Source organism: Akebia trifoliata, chromosome 7, assembly GCF_017979445.1.
Source record: "Akebia trifoliata isolate Shusen 1 chromosome 7, ASM1797944v1, whole genome shotgun sequence".
In the NCBI taxonomy this organism is placed as follows: Eukaryota; Viridiplantae; Streptophyta; class Magnoliopsida; order Ranunculales; family Lardizabalaceae; genus Akebia; species Akebia trifoliata.
The window spans coordinates 17405993-17428532 of NC_141381.1; the positions used below are offsets into that span (position 1 = coordinate 17405993).

Sequence of the window (22540 nt, forward strand, 5' to 3'; positions counted from 1 at the left end):
AACGAAAGGCCCTAGTTTGCAGAGAGAGAGACTATTAGAAATGGGTCCCTTTCAGCAACAACATTTTGACAAACATTTGGAAAACATTTTTCAAAACATGGGTTAAGGTTTTAATGGGCTGATTTTTGGTGAGATGATCTCCAAGATCATCCTCAAAAATCAGCCCATTCCAAAACTTCTACCATGTTAACAGGTTGAAAAATTGTGAACCGTCCATTTTTTGTTAAACCATTTTTGATGGGTTGAAGTTGGAATGGCTGATTTTTGGTGATGATGATCTATTCCCTGTAGAGATCATCCTCACCAAAAAAGCCCATTCCAAAACTGTAACCCATATTTTCAAAAGTTTTGCCAAAATGTTTGTTGCTGAACATTTCCCATTAGAAATATCAACCACTAAAAGAAAAGGAAACACACACCATATCATAAGATTCACTCTCTCCATAACTAATAGAGCACAGTTCTAGTATATCAAATTTTCTCAATCAAACTTAACATCTCCTAGAGAGAATCAGAGAAATTGGACTACATTGTCTTGAAATTGCAGAAACTCATTCATGTTTCAGGCTACTTCTTTGCTTGGTTACAGTTATCTGGACTAAATTCTCTTTTTCATCTTCATGATCTCTAAGAGATACCTTTTTATCTGCACAAAATTTAGATTTATCGCACACTTCAAAGCACCCCATTAATCTTTTCTCTATCTGTTGAACCGTACCCCCCTATTCCAAACTCAGCAGCCAATGCGGGTATATCAGGCGTAATCTCCCAGTTGCCTTTATGACCCCAGTTTGTGTGTCTTGGCTGTGTCCCACACCTCTCAAACCCGGCTACACTCTCAATCTGATTCTGTATATCTTCCAACTCCTCCTCAACAACGGCCTGCCGTTTCCCACCCATTTCTACATCAAAGCTCCTTTTGGGCATCTCTGGGCTCATGACACGACCCCTGGACAGTGAGTTGGTGAAGGTAGTAGAACTAGAGTTCTCCTTCACCTTTGCTCGAAAATTGTTTCTAGAACTGGGTATCTTAGAGAAAAAGATCTCCCCGACATTGCGAGCCAATCCAAGGTTATATGGATTCATCTTCCCATCATATCGATACCGGAAGTTTTCATATGTAGTCTGCATAAACAACATATAAACTGAGGAAACAACATGAGGGCAGGGCGTGGTAATGAAAAAGAAGAGAAGCACAGTACCTGGTTGGTGCAAATTAGGTAGAGGTGAAAGGCTGTGAGCCCTCCGACAAACCAAGCGGCTATAAATGTGTATAATATGAGAATGCCTGACACGGGGGATTTCATGAATGCATTCCAGAGATTACATTGGTAGGCTTCCATTATTTTCCTGATGTTAACCCAGCAGAAGGCAAAAACATAAAGGCACAGTATGGTTGTTGATGACACGAACATGAAAAAGAATCGGTAATTCCTCTGCATAAAGATAATTTTAATCATGGTGAGCAACATGGGAAAAAAGAGGCAATCAAGAATCTTATAACAGCACAACTAGGATTAAACTTCTAATGCTACTGTAGTGATCCCACCAATTATTATAATGGGATCTCTGCTGTATGTGTTGTACACATGCTCAACAATCAATCCCAAGGTTCCAAGAAACAGGATTTGAGTTATTTCATAGACCGAAGATAAAATCAAATCTGATTCTTCAATGGAAAATATGTTGATCCAAATGTGGAAAATCTTCATTTCAGGTGTTAAAAAGTAATAATTCTCTTCATAGAAAATTCTGATAAAACCCATTATATGCAAATTTAATTGGATTCAGAATTGGGACAAGTAAATGATGAGTAGGTTTTATACCTACGAATTAACCACTTTTAAATATAATACTTTGTTAATTTTAGAGTCTTTTAGTTGTTTTTATTTAAGTTTAGTTAGTTTTATATTTTTTATGTGTTTATATGTTTTTATTTGATTTTTATGCTTATTTTACAGATTAGGAATAATATGGAATATTGGGATAGGTGCATACGTTTAGAAGAAATTCTGACTCCAAATTGGTTCACTCTCGGAAGAAGGAAGCTAAGCATACAAGTTAAAAAGTCTTCAAGCCGCAGCTTGATAGAAAACGAGGCCGCGGCGGGAATTCAAGAATGGCATAACAGAAATATAGAAATACAAGTCGCGGCATGATATATTTGGAGGCCATGGCCTGCTTACGTTTCCAGCTTTACACGTTAATTTGTGGTGACCGAATTAGAGACGGATTTTGGGACTCTTAAACCCTAATGACTCCATATCTATAAATAGGAAAGTTTAACCCTTATTTGGGGACAGAAGTTTTGGGGTTTTTCTTGGAGGCACAAGATCGAGAAGGAGGACGAGAGCTGGAGATTCGACATTTGAGTTTTATCTTTCTAAACTTTATCTCTTCTCTTGATATTTGTAATCTCTAAGAATGGCTGAATACTTTTGTGATTTTGTTTTCTTTTCAAGGATGAACTAATTTCTATTCTAAGGTTATAATGGAACCCATTCATGATATTTGATTAGTTTTATTGCTTTTTCTTCTCTGATTCCACATGTGATTGTTTATTCTATCCTATGTTTAATGCGATTTAATTAACTGGCCATTGATTGAATTGATTCGGTGAACCTTAATAATATCGACAGAGTTATTTTGTGTTCATGACCTAGATAGAGTAACATATGCTAATTTGAGATAGACATATACTCAAGTTGCATGTGCATCCCTTATGAGAGCTTATTCTTAATGAATTCTTCTTGATTTAATTCTCATAGACATATAGGGAGTTAGTTTAGAAGGGTATTTTTACATATGACCATCGACAGAGGCTTGTAGAGAATTTAATGTTCTTGGGTGAAAATTATAGTGGATTAATTTATCATAGAAGGGAAGATAATCTAATTAAATGGATTGTTTGGGGGAAATTATAAACCTAGATTTCATCACTCATTGATTTTAATTTACAAATTTATTTTCTCCGTTACTTTTCTTGTTTAGTCTTAAATCCTATTTTTACTTTTGTTTGGATAAAATTAGATTGAGATAAATTGGTAATTAATAATAGATTGGTATTTAGTCTCTATGGGAACGATACTTTCTTATCACTTTATTACTTGTTTCGATACGTATACTTGCGTGCGTAAATTTAGACAACAAGTTTTTGGCGCCGCTGCCGGGGACTAATTTATTAATCTTTTTGTTAATATTAATTCAATCATATTTGATTTTAGACCAAAAAATTTTTTTATTTTGTAGGTGTTTGGCTAGTGTATGCATAGTACAGGGAATTCAGAGCTTGTTCCTTTGGATTTTGAGATCGAGAAAACTTGTCGAAGAAATAGAAAGAATAAGCGAGAAGCTTCTCAACACCATACAATGGCCGACCAAACTAATGGTAATGAAGGTCCTAAGTCTATGCGGGACTATGCTGTTCCATTAATGGATGGGATTCACACTAGTATTCGTCGTCCAACGATACAAGCCAACAATTTTGAACTCAAACCAGCTACTATTCAGATGATACAAGCATTTCAGTTTGGGGGTTCAAATGTCGAAGATCCCAATGCACATTTAGCTAATTTTTTAGAGATATGTGCTACTTTCAAGTATAACGGTGTTGATGATGATGCCATCCGGTTGCGACTATTTCCATTCTCATTGAGGGACATGGCGAAGAATTGGTTGAACTCATTGCCAAGGGAATCTATTACCACTTGGGATGACTTGGCGAAAAAGTTCCTTGCCAAATATTTTCCACCGTCAAAAACTGCAAAGTTGAGGAATGATATCACTACTTTCGTGCAGTCGGACAGTGAATCTCTTTATGAAGCTTGGGAGAGGTACAAAGATTTACTTCGGAGATGTCCTCATCATGCTCTACCGGAATGGTTGATCATCCAAATTTTCTACAATGGAGAACGATTGTTGATGCTGCAGCAGGTGGATCTCTTATGGCGAAGACATTTGAGGATGGGTATAATTTATTGGAGGAGATGGCCTCTAACAACTTCCAACACCATACAGAGAGGATGAATCCAAGAAGAACAGCAGGAGTGCATGAATTAGATATTCTTACGGCTTTGACTGCTCAAGTGACATCGTTATCTAAGAAATTTGATTCATTTGGAGTTCATGCCATTCAAACTTCTACCATTACATGTGAGATTTGTGGAGACAATCATTCAGGAGATATGTGCCCTAATAATCCAGAGTCTCTAAATTTTGTTGGTAGTCAGCAAAATAATCCATACTCCAACTATTACAATCCGGGCTGGAAAAATCATCCGAACTTCTCTTGGAGTAACAACAATCAAGTTGGAGCCTCTTCATCTGCAAAGCCAATGTTTCAACCAAGTTATCACCCTCAAACTCTCCCTAGAGAAAAGAAGCCTTCTTTGGAAGATCTAGTACATCAGATGGGAACCAACACTAATCAGTTCATGACAAACACTATCTCATTCATGACAGAGAGACTAGAACTCAACTCCAAAGCCAAGCAGCTTCTATTCGCAATATAGAAATTCAATTGGGTCAGCTTGCTTCAACAATTAATAGTCGTCCTCAAGGAACCTTGCCTAGCAATACCGAGACTAATCCAAAAAGAGATGGTAAGGAGCACTGCAATGCTATCACATTGAGGAGTGGAAAAGAGTTGAATGATGTTGTCAAGGAACCAAAGGAACCAGATGTTTTAGTGGCAGAAGAAACAGTCTCTAAAGAGAAGGGTGAGCAAGAGAAAGAAACTACAAACCAAGATCATAACAAGTCGGGCTTAGAAAATATTACTCATTACAACCCACCCCCACCATTTCCTCAACGTTTCAAGAAATAAAAACATGACGAGCAGTTTGCAAAATTTATAAATATCTTCAAGAAGTTGCATATTAATATCCCATTCGCGGAAGTTTTAGAGCAAATGCCAAGTTATGCCAAGTTTTTGAAAGATATCTTAACTAAAAAGAGGCGATTGAGTGAATTTGAAACAGTGGGTTTGACTGAAGAGTGCAGTGCTATCATTCAAAGGAAACTTCCAGCAAAGCTTAAGGATCCAGGGAGCTTCACTATACCATGCACAATAGGTACCAATTCTCTGGTAGAGCTTTGTGTGATTTGGGAGCTAGTATTAATCTAATGCCACTGTCTATATTTCGAAAATTGGGATTGGGAGAAACTTGGCCTACTACTGTGACACTCCAGTTAGCGGATAGATCACTAAAGTATCCAAGGGGAAAAATTGAAGATGTGCTTGTTAAGGTTGACAAATTTATATTCCCTGTGGATTTTATTGTTCTTGATATGGAGGAAGATAAGGATGTTCCAATCATTCTTGGCAGACCATTCTTAGCCACAGGCAGAACTCTTATTGATGTCAAAAGGGAGAGCTTACTATGAGAGTTCAAGATCAAGAGGTGACGTTTAATGTTTTCAAAGCTACGAAGTTTCCCACTGAAGAGCCTGAAGATTGCTATAGAATTGATGCAGTGGACACATGTGTTCGACATGACCATGAAAAAACACTCCCATTTAACCAACTTGAATTAGCAATCATTAATACTTACAATGAGAAAGATTTTAAGTATTTTGAGTTGGTAAAATACTTGGAGGCTGCACCAAAATTCTCTCGTTCTAAACCAGAATTTGAGTTGTTAGAAATACCACCATTATGTTCTCATTTGAAGCTGTCAACTCAAGAATCATCATCATTAAGCTCAATCTCTTCCTAGTCATTTGAGGGAGTTGAGAGATTACAAGAAAGCATTGGGATGGTCCATAACGGATATTAAGGGGATTTGTCCTTCTACCAGCATGCAGAAAATCCGTATGGAGGAATATCATAAGCCTTTTATTGAGTACCAACGTCGACTTAACCCAACCATGAAGGAGGTGGAGATCTATGATGTGTGGAGAATTGATCGTCAAAAATTCACCACCACTCTAGCAAATTTGACGTGATTTCAGAGAAAGTCAGGCTGAAGACTTTAAAACAAGCGCTTCTTGGGAGGCAACCCAAGCATTCTAAACTCTCTCTTCGTTTATGTTGATTTTCATTATTCTTCGTTATTTTTTTTTATTTTAAAAAAAAATTTATTTAGTTTGCTTGTATTAAAATATTTAGAATTCTTCTTAATTTTATTTAATTATGTTGTGTTGAAACATGTTGGGAGTCTCTGAGCAATTCAAGGGCATTGGCAACATGATGCAAGGCTGTGGAAGTACAAATTGAAGAGGCCGTGGCATCTATTCATTTACAGCCATGGCATCTAACGAAAATAGCAGGTCATGTTCTCACAGTTTGAAGATGCCATGGCTTAACTCTTTTCAGGCCAAGGCATTAGTCCGTGGCAGAACTGATCAGAAATGTTAAAAAGAATGCCATGGCTTAACTCTTCTCAGGCCAAGGCATTAGTCTGTGACAGAACTGATCAGCAACATAAAAAGGCGGGCCACGGCATGATATTCTAACAGGCCTCGGCCCGAACTCGTACCCACATAGAAAAAGGGTATATTTGCCCTACTATTTCTATTGTTACCCAATTTCACAACCAACAGTCTCTTCGTGTCTCAACGAAAGAAAAACTCTTCATCTCTCTTCCTCTTCTCCAGCATTATTTTTATATCTCCCTCTCAATATCCAAGGGTGGCGAAAGAGAGATCAAATTTGTGACCATGATTTCACCAAATTTCAACGGATATTTCGAGTACTTTCTTTGCTGATTTGACCAAATCAAGTGAAACACCATCAGGTTTTGTCTGTAAGTCTTACATTCAATTAACCTATGTTGCATATTGTGAATAAATATTTGATTATTAGGATTGAAAAATTCAAGTTTTGATTACACTTGTGGTTGTTTGGGAGTGTTTGATGGATTTAATTGGTGATTGGTGATTGATGTTGAGTAATTGATGTTGGAATGGGTGTGTGGAGTGTTTGCTTAGTGGAGTACTATGTGCTGCAATATGTACGATCTTTTGTGACAGTAGCTAGCATTACTAAATTTTGGGGAGATCATTAAATTTTTGTGCACACCAGGTGTTTGTGAAAAGTTCAATGACAAAGAGAGAGGTTGGGAAGGTTAAGCTGTTGCAAATTTTGAGGGTTGTTTGATATACATGGTGCTTGTTGGGTATAATTAAGTGTAGTTGCTATACTTTTCATTTCGACTGTGGGTGATTGGGTTACTATTACTTATTGTGGAGTCATGATTTTTAACCACCGATTGTGAAAAGTAACAGAACACGAACTTCAACATTTCATCACTACCACCAGGACTGAATGATAACAACAATGAAGATGGCGCGGATGATGCTGATGACTCCTGACCACCAATAAATATTTCAGGGAAGTTCTTTCACCTACCTTTGATTCTAATTGATTACATTGGGGACAATGCAATAACTAAGTTTGGGGGTGGTCGTGTAGTATTTTTCTGAAAACTGTTCTTTGATTTTTTGTGTTTGCTTTCATGCGTTAAGTTTAGGTCTTGATGTGTTTAAGTTAGTATTTAAAAAAAATAAATAAATAAATAAAATTTTGTTTTGTGATGATTTTTGCTTGATAATCTACAGTCAATGATAATGATTTTGATTTAGTACATACATGATTCTTAGAAAATGATGGAGGTTTAACTTGTCTGTGTGCTTAACTCTGATGAAATTCATCCTTATTTTGAACTCTTTTACATTGAGTTTATAATCTTGATGCACTTGGTTGTTTGATACACTTGGAGAATGTTTATGCTTTTGAAAGTAATCCATGATCTCAATGAACTCTAGAACTTATTTGATTGTTACTCGAGGCGAAATCCTAGGTTGCAATTGATTAGGGACATGATTTAGGCCATTCTTGGATCGATTGAGCCTTTTAAGCTTACCTATGTTGATTTGATCACTAGTCTTCCCCATTGAGCTTTGTTTCCAATTTTCTTTGACACCCACAACTCTAACCAAGCCTTTTTGTCTAATTTTTCCAAGATTTGACCCATCACCTCTTAGGCATATTGATTACTACTGGATAATTGTGAGCTATGCAAATAAGGGTTGAAGGTGAAGTTCATGGAATGTGGAAGGCAAAGTTTCAAGAATATTTAGTTGAGGGTTCGGAAATACTTATGTTGAAAAAAAAAAAAAAAAAATTTATTACTACATCCCTTTTTGTAAAAGAATGCATTGAATCAGATAAGTTTGGGGGTGCAGTGGGCTATAAAAAAAAAGTAAAAAAAAAAAAAAATGGTGAATAAAAGGTTGTCAAGGGAATGAAGTGAGAATGAAGTGAAACAAGATTGAGAATGCGGAGTGACTTGATGTTGAAATGTAAGTTTGCGCTCTGTGAGAATCCTAAGAGATTGAGGTGTTTAAGGGGTGATCTAGCCACAAAATTTCCTTTTATCCTACCTTTAACCTAGCCACACGTTACAAGCTGAATAAAAGTCCTATTGATTCTTGATTGAGTGACAACCTACATTAGTGGAGAATAGCATGAAAAGTAAGCCTATGGAGTTCATCAATTTCAATATCTAGAGATCATCTGTGTTTACTCTTGATTGCATAAACTGATTTGAGTTGAAAACTGATTAAGTGAAAAGGGGTTGTTTGCACATATGTGGATGGTTCAAGGTGAGGTTGAATGACATTTGGGTTGAAAATCTAGACTGTTTCAATTTCTAAAGTTTTCTTTTGAATTGTGAAATTTGCATAATCTTTGAGGCAAGTGTGGAGAATCAAGCTAGTATCATCACTTGTGTTTTCTTTATTTTAGATTTTTTCCCGTATTTAGTTTTTCTTTGTTTTTGTTTTGCTCGAGGACTAGCAAAATGTTAAGTTTGGGGGTATTTGATGAGTAGGTTTTATACCTACGAATTAACCACTTTTAAATATAATATTTTGTTAATTTAGAGTCTTTTAGTTGTTTTTATTTAAGTTTAGTTAGTTTTATACTTTTTATGTGTTTATATGTTTTTATTTGATTTTTATGCTTATTTTACAGATTAGGAATATATGGAATATTGGGATAGGTGCATACGTTTAGGAGAAATTCTGACTCCAAATTGGTTCACTCTCGGAAGAAGGAAGCTAAGCATACAAGCTAAAAAGTCTTCAAGCCGCAGCTTGATAGAAAACGAGGCCGCGGCGGGAATTCAAGAATGGCATAACAGAAATATAGAATACAAGCCGCGGCATGATATATTGGAGGCCATGGCCTGCTTACGTTTCCAGCTTTACACGTTATTTGTGGTGACCGAATTAGAGACGGATTTTGGGACTCTTAAACCCTAATGACTCCATATCTATAATAGGAAAGTTTAACCCTTATTTGGGGACAGAAGTTTTGGGGTTTTTCTTGGAGGCACAAGATCGAGAAGGAGGACGAGAGCTGGAGATTCGACTTTTGAGTTTTATCTTTCTAAACTTTATCTCTTCTCTTGATATTTGTAATCTCTAAGAATGGCTGAATACTTTTGTGATTTTGTTTTCTTTTCAAGGATGAACTAATTTCTATTCTAAGGTTATAATGGAACCCATTCATGATATTTGATTAGTTTTATTGCTTTCTTCTCTGATTCCACATGTGATTGTTTATTCTATCCTATGTTTAATGCGATTTAATTAACTGGCCATTGATTGAATTGATTCGGTGAACCTTAATAATATCGACAGAGTTATTTTGTGTTCATGACCTAGATAGAGTAACATATGCTAATTTGAGATAGACATATACTCAAGTTGCATGTGCATCCCTTATGAGAGCTTATTCTTAATGAATTCTTCTTGATTTAATTCTCATAGACATATAGGGAGTTAGTTTAGAAGGGTATTTTTACATGACCATCGACAGAGGCTTGTAGAGAATTTAGTGTTCTTGGGTGACAATTATAGTGGATTAATTTATCATAGAAGGGAAGATAATCTAATTAAGTGGATTGTTTGGGGGAAATTATAAACCTAGATTTCATCACTCATTGATTTTAATTTACAAATTTATTTTCTCCGTTACTTTTCTTGTTTAGTCTTAAATCCTATTTTTACTTTTGTTTGGATAAAATTAGATTGAGATAAATTGGTAATTAATAATAGATTGGTATTTAGTCTCTATGGGAACGATACTTTCTTATCACTTTATTACTTGTTTCGATACGTATACTTGCGTGCGTAAATTTAGACAACAGTAAACATTTCTTGAAAATAGATGGAGCCTCCCCCTTGCAACCAGGGAACAAATGGAAATCTACGCCTGCAATTCAAAAGCCCAGACACATATCTAAGGTTGATGTGAGAGGTACAATCCCTAGAGACTTAGATTCGAGTCTAGGTTTGTTCAATCCAGAGTGCATATGGGTCTACAATGGATGCTGATGCTGACGGCACATCAACCTCCATACAGTCTTATAACTATGTGGAGACCTATTTTGTTGGTAAACAACCATCCAGGCAGGTGGAACGGCTTTGGCTGCATAACCGATGTAGAAGATGCACACAATGTAGGAAACTATTGGGTAGTAACTTCTAGGCATGTCAAGAAAGGTATATTAGTACCCTAATGGCCAGAGAGAAAGAGAAAGATCTCCATTGACACAAAAGCATGAAGCTTTTGGGAGAATTTGACAGGTTCTCTAAATGAACCAGAGAATACCTTTGGTATGTGCATAAGAAGATGTTCAACAATATTTTATCATCTCCCGCTTCCTTTCCCCACAAATGCATCTATGTGCATAAGAAGCATTTCATGATTGGGAGATGTGCATAAGAAGCATTTTCATTTGGCCAGAAACTTTAGATAGTATTATGCACAAACTGTATTATATCTAGAGGAATCACCTATGTGAATGTGTGCTACTTATGAGTGAGTGCAGAGTTTGTAAACCATTTGCTAATAGCCTAATACATTATCCTTTTTCACATGTCATTTGGTCTTACTTCCTATCTTTCTTCCATACCTCTTGGTGTCTTCATAGGTCAAATGAATCTGTGTTTCAAAGTTTGTAGATCAAACCTTTTGCTTCTAGGTAAAGGATTTTGTAGAAGGTGGTGGTCCTTTTAGCCATTTGTAGGTAAGTTTGGAAGGAAAGAAATGGTCATTTAGTTGAGGACAAGGAACATTCGCCCCACGAGATGTTTACTAGTTATTTTGGGCTGTTTTTTCTTTGGTGTAAAGATTTTAAGGAATTCAAAGGGTGTTCTTCAAGGGCCTTCGCCTTAAATGGGATTTTGCATGTAGTAAGTCATCTCTGTTGTATTATGCCCTATTTGGTGCTCTCTCTTATCCAGCATCCCATCCCTCCCTCCCCCCCACCGCGCGGCCATTTCAAATAAATTCTTTTTGTTTATCTTTATTAAAAAAAAAAAAGAGGAGACATGAATGAAGTCAAAGACAATAGAATTATTAAACTAAAGCCAAAACACCCATTATGAAAGTCAATTTGGAAATCATATGCAACTGTTCCGCCTTCAATTATTTCAAGCACTACATCTTCTACTAACGAACATGAGTTCATATCCGCTTTCACTATCTTAATCAATTTTTTGGGCCTTCCTTGCTCTTTCAAAACCTTCTTGTATATTCCTTTAGCCAGGCTTTGTTGAATGTGCCCAAATTATCTCAATAGATTTTCTCTTAGTTTATTGCCTCTTAGAGTTATTCCTACATTTTCTTGACTGTGTTAAATCTCAATTGACTTCAAGAAGATGAAAATCCCTAAATGCTAAATGTAAGTAATGAGGTCGTGAATTAGAGCTTACCTTCCCAATACACTGCCCGACCCAAGGGCAATGGTGATCAAAGCGCTCAACACAGTTGTTGCAGATAGAGCAATGAGAACACCGGGGTGGCCGATATAGCATGCATGTGTGACAATACTTGACCTTGACTATCATCCCATTGACGAGAATATCTTTTGTGGGGGGTAAATTTGAAGCACCACCCTGATTTCCTGGCCATTCTGTAGATAAATTAGAAGCATCACCTTCATCTTCTGGTTCTGGTGGGTGAGGGTTGCGAGGAACAATCCCCGGATCTCTTCCAGAAGTAAGGAAGAGCAGAATGATAATCTGAATGCATCGGCAGGTTAGAGCATTAATTAGCAGAATTGTTGGTTAAAATTGAGCAAGAAAAGACATGTAAGCAAAAGACAATCCCAGCAAATTTACAATATGCATGATTTTTTTTCTCAAGACTAGGCTCATCAATGATTATATATTTTTTCTCATAGTTCAGAATGGTCTCTTGGTTTTTGGATTAGTGTGAGTGGAAAGATTTTCTCAAGTGTTTAGCCATCATTTATTGCATTTCTTCTTTACTTTACTTTAGAATTGTCTATTGGTTTTAGGATTAGTGTGAGAAGAGCAAATTTGAACCATCACCCTGATTGACTATCATCCCATTGACAAGGAAATCTTTTGTGGGGGAAAAAATGTGAAGCACCCTGATTTCCTGGCCATTCTGTAGATAAATTAGAAGCATCACCTTCATCTTCTGGTTCTGGTGGGTGAGGGTTGCGAGGAAAAATCCCCGGATCTCTTCCAAAAGTAAGGAAGAGTAGAATGATAATCGGAATGCATTGGCAGGCTAGAGCATTAATTAGCAAAAGTTGCACTGTCAAACCAAATGATCAGCCACCATTGGGCACGTCGTTAGTTTGAAAACATAGGGGGCATCTCAAATAGTTATCAAAAAGTGAAGGGGTATGTCAAAGAAACTGAATCGGTCATCAGATTGAAGATGAGGGTATTTTTTTCTCATTAGTCTATTAGAGAAGACAAGTCAAGGGGAGTTAAGACCCAAACCAATGCTCCAAAGATACCTAGGGGAATTGATGGAGTAGAAAGCTCAAGTCTTAACCTAAGGATCGTAATATACACCCACAGTTCAAGGCCGATGCCCTGCTATGCCCACTTTATGGCGGGCCCCCAGTCCCCTTGCCTTCTTTCCAAGTACCAGGTACCCCTTCTTCTTTTTCCATAAATCGCCTCTTCCCAGACTAATCACGGTAGCCTACTATGGCGGACCACTTCCATATCCCATACTATGGTGAGACCCCCCCCCCCCCCCCCCAACACACACACCCATCCACCCCCTTTTTCCCATATGCTCCTCCTCATGACTCGAACCCTAGACGCGGGGTTGGCTTTGATAACAAATGTTAAGACCCAAACCAATGCTCCAAAAATGCCTAGCATATCATCAATTTGAAAATATATGCGTATCTCAAATAGTTACCAAAATGTGGAGGGCTATGTCTAAAAATTGAGGGGGAGACTTGGATAGTTCAAAGCCCCCCCCCCCCCCCCCAAAGGTTCCACCCCTGAAAGGGTGGGTTAAGACTTGGAAGGTCAAATCGAAGAGTGCTTTCCACGCACATCAAGTGCTCCACCCAAGAAATGAAGGTGCCAACTTAGGTAAGGTTTGTGCGTTCCTATCATGACATGGGTTCAATACCCTCATTTACCCGCTTGCCTAACAAAAAAGCTATCTATCCAAACAAGAAGGATCTTTCTTCCTAAAAAATCATTACCCTGTTACAATTATTTCTTTTTGGGAATTATAACCTCTCTTTTTTTAAAAAAATAGTCATAATTTTCTCTTGCAGGGCTAGGTGTCTTGAGCCAATAAGAAGAAAAAAAAAACTGTTTTCCGTCCAGAAGAACAAGATGAAATTTACTTGTTTTTTAAGTCTTCCCACGTTTCAATTAACTGAAATTTAGCATTTAGCACTCCTTCACAGTGCTTCAATCAAGGTACTCCAATGGATAGAAAATCTTTGTTTTGACTTTTGTCCTTTTACACTCTTCAGTCTCCAACAATTTTAAATAAAATACAGTTCATAGAGAATGCTTATCCTAAGTTTTCGTTATAAAGCTGGTTCCTTTCTTTAACCTAATATGAAACTACTAGTTTGCCAAAGGATAAATAGGAATTTTTAGTAAGTAAATTATAAATGTCTTTGAGCAGAGCTCTAAATGGAAAGCAATTAAGTGAGAAGAAACTCACATATGCTGCAAAGACAGCAGGAATAGCTACTATGAGGTTACCAATTTGGTGCTGAAACTCACTAACCAGTCGTTGAGAAACGAAAGCACAAAATAAGGTAACTGGGGTTACAATAAGGAAAACTGTAAGTACCAGCGACCTCACATCTGGACCAAATACAAGTCTGCCTCCAAGGAAGAATCTCTGCAAGAATTCTTAAACAAATAAATTATCTACAAATTAAATGAGGATTACAGGAAGCCATAAATCACAGATTTGGGGAATTCTTATAACTAACAAGATCTATTATATCTTCTTTTTTTCAAATGAAGGATCTTAAGCTATCAACAATAAAAATAAATAAACCCAACGGAATTCATTGAAGAGACCTAGCACAAACTTTATACTGAATGCAAACCTGACAGGGCCCTTCATCTGGGTTTGGGACAGACAATGTAATCCTAAGGCTCTGCAATGGTGAAGTTGTTTTGTGACTTAATGGGTACTCATCAACCTTAGATGGATTTCTATGCTTTATGAAGGAGAATGTTGAGCAATCAAAAACAGACATATTTATAAAAATTAGTCTCGCAAAGATGAGAATGTTGAGATTGATGGGTGGAAATACAAGAAAGATGAAATCAGAAACAAACACATCAGGGAAATTAAGGTGTAGTATTGTGTACAATAAAGAAAAGTAAATTTAGATGGTTTGGACATATACAACAAAGACCAACAGCAGAACCAATAAAGACAGTTTGTGTGCAGCTTGAAAGGTGGAATAACTTTTTATCAATGTATATTACTATTTCATCTACACTTCGTAAGGGACAGATGCAATCCATGAATGTTAAAACATTAATTAATTGAACAGCAAAACCAATTGAATCCAGAGTAGTTGGTTATGAAACTGAGAATCCCACGGGGAGATTCATAGCTAATCATGTTCTGTTTTTCCTTGGTAATAGAAGATTATAGAAGCAATGATGCTTGAAATAGAGTAACCATACCTTTATCATGAATCTAGATGTGGGCTGATCGGTCAAATATAACCATTTGTGATGAGGAATTGGGTAAACTATGAAACAAGCAAAAGAAAAAACCTCAAATGTAATGGGAAATAACTTAAATCCTTGAGAACCACAAAATCATACTTTCCTATTCTCTCCAAACTAGAAGGGCTTCCCTTGCAAATAATAGAACCACAAATAACCACTAGTACTAACCCCCAAGGGGGTTGGCTTAGTGGTAAAACTAGCGTGAGGGGCTTGTTCCCTCTGATCGTGTGTTCAAAACTAGGTGGCTTCCTGATTTACCCTGTTACACATTGGGAAAGTTCCATGTGGATGCAGGGGGTGCTACCGTAGGGACTAGTTCCATCCTAAAGGAAATGTGGGATACCCTTCGTTATTCAAATATATATATATAGACGCAAGTACTAGAGTAAATTTGTGAAAATTTCATAATGAGCCAAGGCCACTTTAGTAGTTTCCAACCTATTTTAGTGAAAAACTCCTCAAACTACACCATCAAACAATCCTTTGCAAAGGGAGTTCAAAAAACCCCACCTTGAGGCAAGCTGCAAAATTTTGGCCTCAAAGATTAAGCTTCAGTTAATGTAGAGATTTTATAAGAGGCTCATCCATTGTTCTTTTGCTCACTTTGAGTGCTTTCAAATGTACATCTCAGTTTTATTCATTGGCTGACAGACCAGGACCCTCAATGAAAGGATTTTTTTTATATTGGAAAGCCTATTTATAATGAGTTCAGTAACTCAGTGAATGCGGAAATTGAAACAATGTTTATGGTATTATTTTTTGATGAATATAATGAATTTATTAGAGCGGGAATGGCCGAGGAGACCATTCAAAAGGGAAACAGTCAAAAAAAAATAAAGCAAGAAACTTATATGGTCCGCACTCTATTACAAACCCAATCCCATCTAGCCACAAAGTCCTCAAAGAAGATCCCTCTAGTTTCACTAAAAATTGAACTCCAATAAAATAAGAGGCCCAAAACATCCAAGATGACCTCATGGTTTCGCCTTTCTTTTGCCTCGAAAACCCTCACATTCCTTTCCCTCCATAACCCCCAACAAAGTGCAAAGGGGACAAGGCTCCACAATTTTGTCTTGAATGCCATAAAGCCCACACCACAATGAGACCAACCTTCAAACACCGCCCACATAGTCCTTGGAAGGAAACCCAACACATCAAATAATCCAAGGAAGTATGACAAAACCTTTGAAGCCACCGCACAATGAAGAAGGACGTGGTTCATGGATTCCCCGCCCTTTTTAGCACAAACAACAGAAATTTACTAAGATGATACCCCGCTAAGCTAGTTGGGGTTATGGTATCATTCACCCACAGACTTTACCAATTAAGCTAGTTGGTACCTTCATCACAAAGAAAGGATTATATGGACTTTGACCCATTTTGTTGTTTGTTGCAATATTTGAAGGAAAAGAAATTGTCAAGTTTCAAGGGGGTTGTAGCACACTCGTCAAGAGATCATCTTGTCTATCCTGGGGCTGCAATTCTTTTGGTGCAAGCAATTTGAAGAATTCAAGGAGTCTTCTTTGGGGATTTCATTTTTAAATGGGATTCGATTTGTACATAGTTTATAGCTGTTTTTTTATTTCTTCTCTACCTTTGGTTAACAATTGTATGGTTTTCCTTTTCTTTGTTTGCCTATTTGTAGGTAGGTCTCTCAACCTCTTTTACAACTCGTCTAGCCAAGGCTTCAAGCATGAGGCTAGGGGGAAGGCTCAAGCCTCAACCCTATAAGTACGTAGATGGGTAGAACATATAAATTATTTCTTTTAAGTTTTTTTTTTCCATTCTTTACCCAAATCCTTCTTCCGTTTGCCTTATATGCCCAAATCAACACTAATTAAGCTGATATAAATCATTTTTTTACTCTCATTTGAACTCTTAAATAAAATGGTTTGGGTAGCTTCAACTAGAAATGTTAACAAGTGAGTAACTTTAAAAATTGTGGAGAAACTGAAAGCAACATGGAAGATAAAGGCCCTAAGATTGAAGCACATGAACTCCTAAAAAATCATAAACACAACATGATTTTCAGTAAGAATTAAACTTACAATCAATATGACTAGTGCACTTTTTGGATTCTTAGTCACCAAGTTGAGGTTCAGGAATAAGTCGGCAAAGGGAAAATGCAGAAAAATCAATAAAGTTGGAAAATATTCAGGAAAAAATTGAACTAGGTTTAGGGTTGTATAATTTTTCTACTAGGTGGTGTTCTTATGTTATATCATCAAATCTCATATTAAACTAAAATAATAAACCCATATTGATATCATCCATGTATCCTCAATAATGAAATACAAGTCCCCATAACACACTCAAGGTTTATATGATTCAAAATATCAAAAAGATTAGAATCATATGAGTCCAAGGTAAGATTTATCAACTGGTCAACATTATAAAAATCATGACATCCTCATTATTTGACACTTCATCAGTAAAATGGTCATAATCATCTCCATCAAGGTCATCTTCTCTTACTAGTGCATCAAGGTTATCTTTTGCTCTTCCTGATTTAATTGCAAAATTCAGGATTTATTCGTGAAGTTCGCAATCTAATCGCAAAGTTCGTAAAAGTCACGCCTTATTAAAAAAGTCAAGATTAAATCAGTGAACAAAAAAATCATGATTTAACTCATTCAATAAGTTGTTGGATTAGGTAACTATGGTTGGATTGACAAATGAAAAGGCAAACCATAGCATATTAGCATTATAAACTACTGGATTTGAGTAAGTAAATAAAATACATGACATAGGAATAAGTAATGAAATGGTAAAAGAGAAGTTTTGATTCATGATCATCATATGATAATTAGCTAGTGGTTTAAGATCTTACCTCAAGAGATAAGTATTTTTTAGTGTGGAAATCCTAAAAATAGGTCCACCTAACTTCTTTACTTATTTATTTATTTATTTTCGGATTAAAATTTTTTTATAATTTTTCTTAATTTCAAAAATATATATATTTGCCACTTGCCTATTGCAAAAGCTTCATACACATTTTGCACTTTATAAAAGATTGGGTGTGCAAAAGTCATCTATGTGGGATGATATAATATAGATTTTATTGTGTTATAATATAGGAATTTATGAGTATATTTACATATTTGTGCATTAAATACAATATGGCCTTGTTGCACATTTTTATGTTTTATAACACAATTGAGAAGGCTGAACCTTAGGAGTTCGACTTCTCTTTCTTCCATTATTTCTCTTTTCCTCTAATTTTATTTTACTAGAACAATACTTGGGAACTGGTTTCTCTCCCCTAGGTAAACAAGTAGTCAGGGGTCATTAGGTATTTGCTATCAAGTATCATCCTAATGGCACAATGAGCGATTGAAGGCATGTTTGGTTGTTAAAGGTTTCACCCAAACCTTTGTTGTGGACTATTTTGAGATTTTACTTATTGCACATTTCAACTACGTTCGGATTCTCTTATTTGTTGTCTCTTTGAAGTAACCTCTATATCAATTAGACATCAAAAATTCCTTTTTGCATGGTGATTTAAAAGAGGAAGTGCATATAAAACAACTTCCAAGTTTTCCTATTAGGGAGAAACTGAATGTGGTTTGTTGATTGAAAAGTTATTTACGAGCTTAAGCAATCTCCACAAGCTTGGTTTGACAAGTTTACTTTAGTGTTGGTATAATATGATTTTCAATGAGTACACTCTGACCACTCAGGGTTTGTTTGTCGCACCTCTACTATCATGATTATCCTTGTGATATATGTGGATGATATTATTATCTCAGGGAGTAACACTGATGGGATTGTTGCTCTAAAATCCTATTTGAGCCACCATTTTCACACCAAGGATTTTGGTTTCCTGCATTACTTCCTTGGTATTGAAATTGTGTGGTCTAAGGTGGGTATTAGTATTTTCCAAAAGAAATGTCACAGATTGTTAAAGGAGACAAAGTATATTTGGTTCAAAACCCAATGATATTCCTAAGCATTTCACTCTCAAGCTTGAGAGTTATCATGAGGATTTGTACAATGATACCAGACAATACCTACAGCTAGTTACAAATTTAATTTATCTCATTGTTACTCATTCAGATATCACCTTTGCAATCGGAGTTGCTAGTTAGCCAGTTTATGAATGCACCTCATCAAACACACTGGGATTTATATTGAATTTTCTGGTATTTAAAAGGAGTTCTAGGTAGATGTCTATTATATAAACCATCACACCTCTTGAAGCTCATGGGTTTTTCTGATGTAGACTAGACCGGCAGTCATTCTAATAAACTGTCTACATTTGGGTATTGTACCTTTGTGGGTGGCGGTTACGTAACGAAGTAAAAAAAGTAAAATGTAGTTTCCAAATCTAGTGCAAAGGTAGAGTACAAAACAATGCCCATACAACATGTGAAAGGATGTGGGTGAAGTGTTCAAAAAATGAGTTTTGATGCTTCTATCCTAATGAGGACGCATTGTGACATGTTATTTTCATTTCATCTAACCCAATGTTTCATGAGAGAATTAAGCACATCGAAGTTTTACTACCACGTGTTAGAGATATGGTCTACGGACGCAGATTGTTATTCAATAGATCCACTCTACTGGTCAACTTGGTGATGATTTAACAAAGGCACTAGATCAAGGTTATTTTTTTGGGACAAGTTAGCATGCACGATTATGAATGCTCCAACTAGAGGGGGAGCGTTAAAGTATAGGAATTTATGAGCTAATTTATGTATTTGTGCATAAATCTATATGTTTTTTTTGCACCTTTTTTTATCATTATAACACAATAGAGAAGACAAAACCATGTGAGTCCAACTCCTTCCATTCTTTCTCTTCTCCTCTTATTTTCTTAACTATTATTTCACAATTTCAACAAATGTGGGGACAATTTCCCACAACCCCAATGCCTTTGAAAATGCAGAATGTATACAAACAAGAAAAAAAAAATGGTGCTTTTGAATCACTATCTTCTGCAAAACTGAATGAAACATCTCAATTGAACTAAACCTAGAAAACCTCTCAAGGAGGCCCTCCCAATGAATGGGTCATGATTTGCCTCACTCCTGCTTAAAGAAGTAGTGCAAATCCATCTGAGCACATATTGGGATGGGATGCTTGAGTATTTACATTCCGGTAGCATTGTTTTTAGCTCATAATCATTTACGAAAAATCAGGGTTCACTTTCATCATGATTAGGGTTCACACAACTGTCAGTAGATAGAGGATTTGAAATAGAAACATCATTTATTGTGGCATTCCAAGCCATTTCATTCGTAAAATAAGCTCTTTATTGAATGTTTTCCGGGCTGACTTTACTGAAAAATATAGAGGTAGCCGGTCCATGATACAATCAAATAAAAAACAAATCAGTACTAAATCACCACAAAATAACGATCAGTGAAAAAGGCTGATAAAATTAGTCCAACTCAAAGAAACTCATCCCAACTGAAGATGAAACATATGGATTGCTATGATACATTTGAAGCAAAAGATTTACAGTAGAACACAAAACAACTCAGTCTTGACTGAGAAAAACTCCGTGAGGAAATCTCCAATATAATTAAACAAGACAGAAGGTCGAAAGAAGCTTACATTGCTTCCTTTCCAGGCTTGATAAACTCGCTTTGATGGGCCAGTGGTGTCAATTATCCGGCGGTTAGAATCAGAGAGCTGAGGTGGCACAGAATTAGTATACATCGTTCCCTGCAACTTAATGAGATATTGGCCCTAAGAACCCCCCAAATTTCAGCGTGAAAGGTACATTAAACCTTTCAAATCTTCAATCTGTGAGAACATAGTGACAAATCCATCAAAATGCATGAAATTTTTTTATTGAAAATCCAGAGAGCAAGCAATCCAACTAAATTCCACGAAAATGTCTTGAGAAATGCCCGGAAAAATCATCAAGAACAAAATAAAAAAATTTATAAAGAGAAATTTGAAAAAAAAAAATATATATATATATATATAGAAAAGAAGGATTTGAGGACTGAGCAAGAAAATTATAGTTTACAAGGAGAAATCGAATGGCAACCACTGAGTACAACAAAAAAAAAAAATTTCAGAAAACTCCAGAAAGCATCTCTAAAAGTGGAAATTTTCATCAAAATCCAGCGATGTTTATTAAAAACAGGAAATTAAGAGAAATCAAACAAAATTACTTCAGAAACATTAGAACAATCCTAAAAAAAAACTCAACAAAAATCGCTAAAAATGAGATTCAATAGAAATGCAGAAGAAAGAAGGATTCAAAAAAACAAAAAGTACAGAAAAAAAAATAATATATCAGAAATCTTGGGCGATCACCTTAATAGCAAAAGCAAAAGCTGAAGCTGAGGATGGAGGACCGAGATAGAATCCAAGCTTTCAGCTTGACATGATGAGTAAGAAAAAAGTAACAAAGAAGAACAGAGATTGAAACCCTAAGGGTTTCAGAAGAAGTCTCTATTTCTCTCTATGCTATTGTTTGGATCGAGCTTAGTTCTGGTTTTTCTAATACAAGTCCAAGAGAGAGGATAACAGCAACTACTGATGCGTTCAGAGGTAACGAAATTTTGCAACACTAATCGGATCGCCGATTATTCCGGGAATGTCAGCAATGTTGGTGCGTAGTCATCGTCGGAGCTCCGACTATTAGTGCTCGGCACGAACAAGTACAGAAACTGAACAGCGAAAACACTTGACAAAAAAAAAAAAAAAAGTGCTTATATTAAAGAGCACAAAAGCATGTGAGAAGGAAGAAAGGAACCTCTTTACATTTGTGATTCCAGAAATACCCGTTTAATGTTTAGGTGAAATGACCAGATTAGCCACGACAGAGTTACCCCACATTTTAAGGGCTGGGTTCGAAGATACATATTAGCTCCAAAACATGGATTTTTGTTGAAGTTGGGTGTCCATGGAAAAGGGAACCGCTTGAATGATTGATGTTATTTATGTCTTTTTTTTTTATCTAAGATAGTTAGACAAGCTTACCATCTAGCGTCTTGATTATATGACTTTGGCATGTTCAAACCAACTCCATGACGTACGTGGACAAGTTTGGGAATCGTAGATATGAATGCTTCGGGATACACTTTTTATGGGAAAATGCAATTGTGTATCCCAGAGCATTCAGATCTATGGTATCCGAACTTGTCACGTCGTGGAGTCATTTGAGTATGCTACCTGACTAGTCATATATTATCACGACTCTACTAGCTAAAAAGACTAGGATGAGTTTCTATGTTTGAAATTCTATAAATAATTATTAGGGCAAACAAATTGATGGTTTTAACCCAATGCTCTATTAGACATGTGAGAAAGAGCCTTCTTTATGTCATTTATATTTATTTGTGAAATTCTAGTTTTACAATTGAATTGTTGGTATTACAATTAAAAGAGAAAACATGGGATTGAATTATCCAATTGAAAGAGGAAATGTGGGAATAGACTATCGATGTAGTAGGATAGAGTCTTTATATCTAAGGGAAGCGTTCCATCAGTGACATTGAGCTTGATTCGTAAAAATGTGAAACGTGTAGTGGATAGTGGTTTGGCCATGATCTACAATTTGATCCAT

General features: G+C 36.3%; 1 protein-coding gene and 1 non-coding gene across 2 annotated transcripts; both read right to left on the bottom strand.

Moving 5' to 3' along the window:
- Window positions 1–403: 403 nt before the first annotated feature.
- LOC147398291 (putative protein S-acyltransferase 7) lies at window positions 404–21674 on the bottom strand. Its single transcript, XM_086447455.1, has 6 exons — window positions 21286–21674; window positions 20572–20763; window positions 13976–14158; window positions 11728–12036; window positions 1203–1436; window positions 404–1125 (listed from the first exon to the last, which is right to left on the bottom strand). Exons 2-6 carry the CDS (start codon window positions 20674–20676, stop codon window positions 676–678), a joined length of 1281 nt encoding a protein of 426 aa, XP_086303581.1. The 5' UTR covers window positions 20677–20763; window positions 21286–21674; the 3' UTR covers window positions 404–675.
- Window positions 3766–3872, bottom strand: LOC147398292 (small nucleolar RNA R71). The gene has a single exon (XR_015180216.1). It is a non-coding gene; the product is annotated as a small nucleolar RNA R71 (small nucleolar RNA).
- Window positions 21675–22540: the final 866 nt, after the last annotated feature.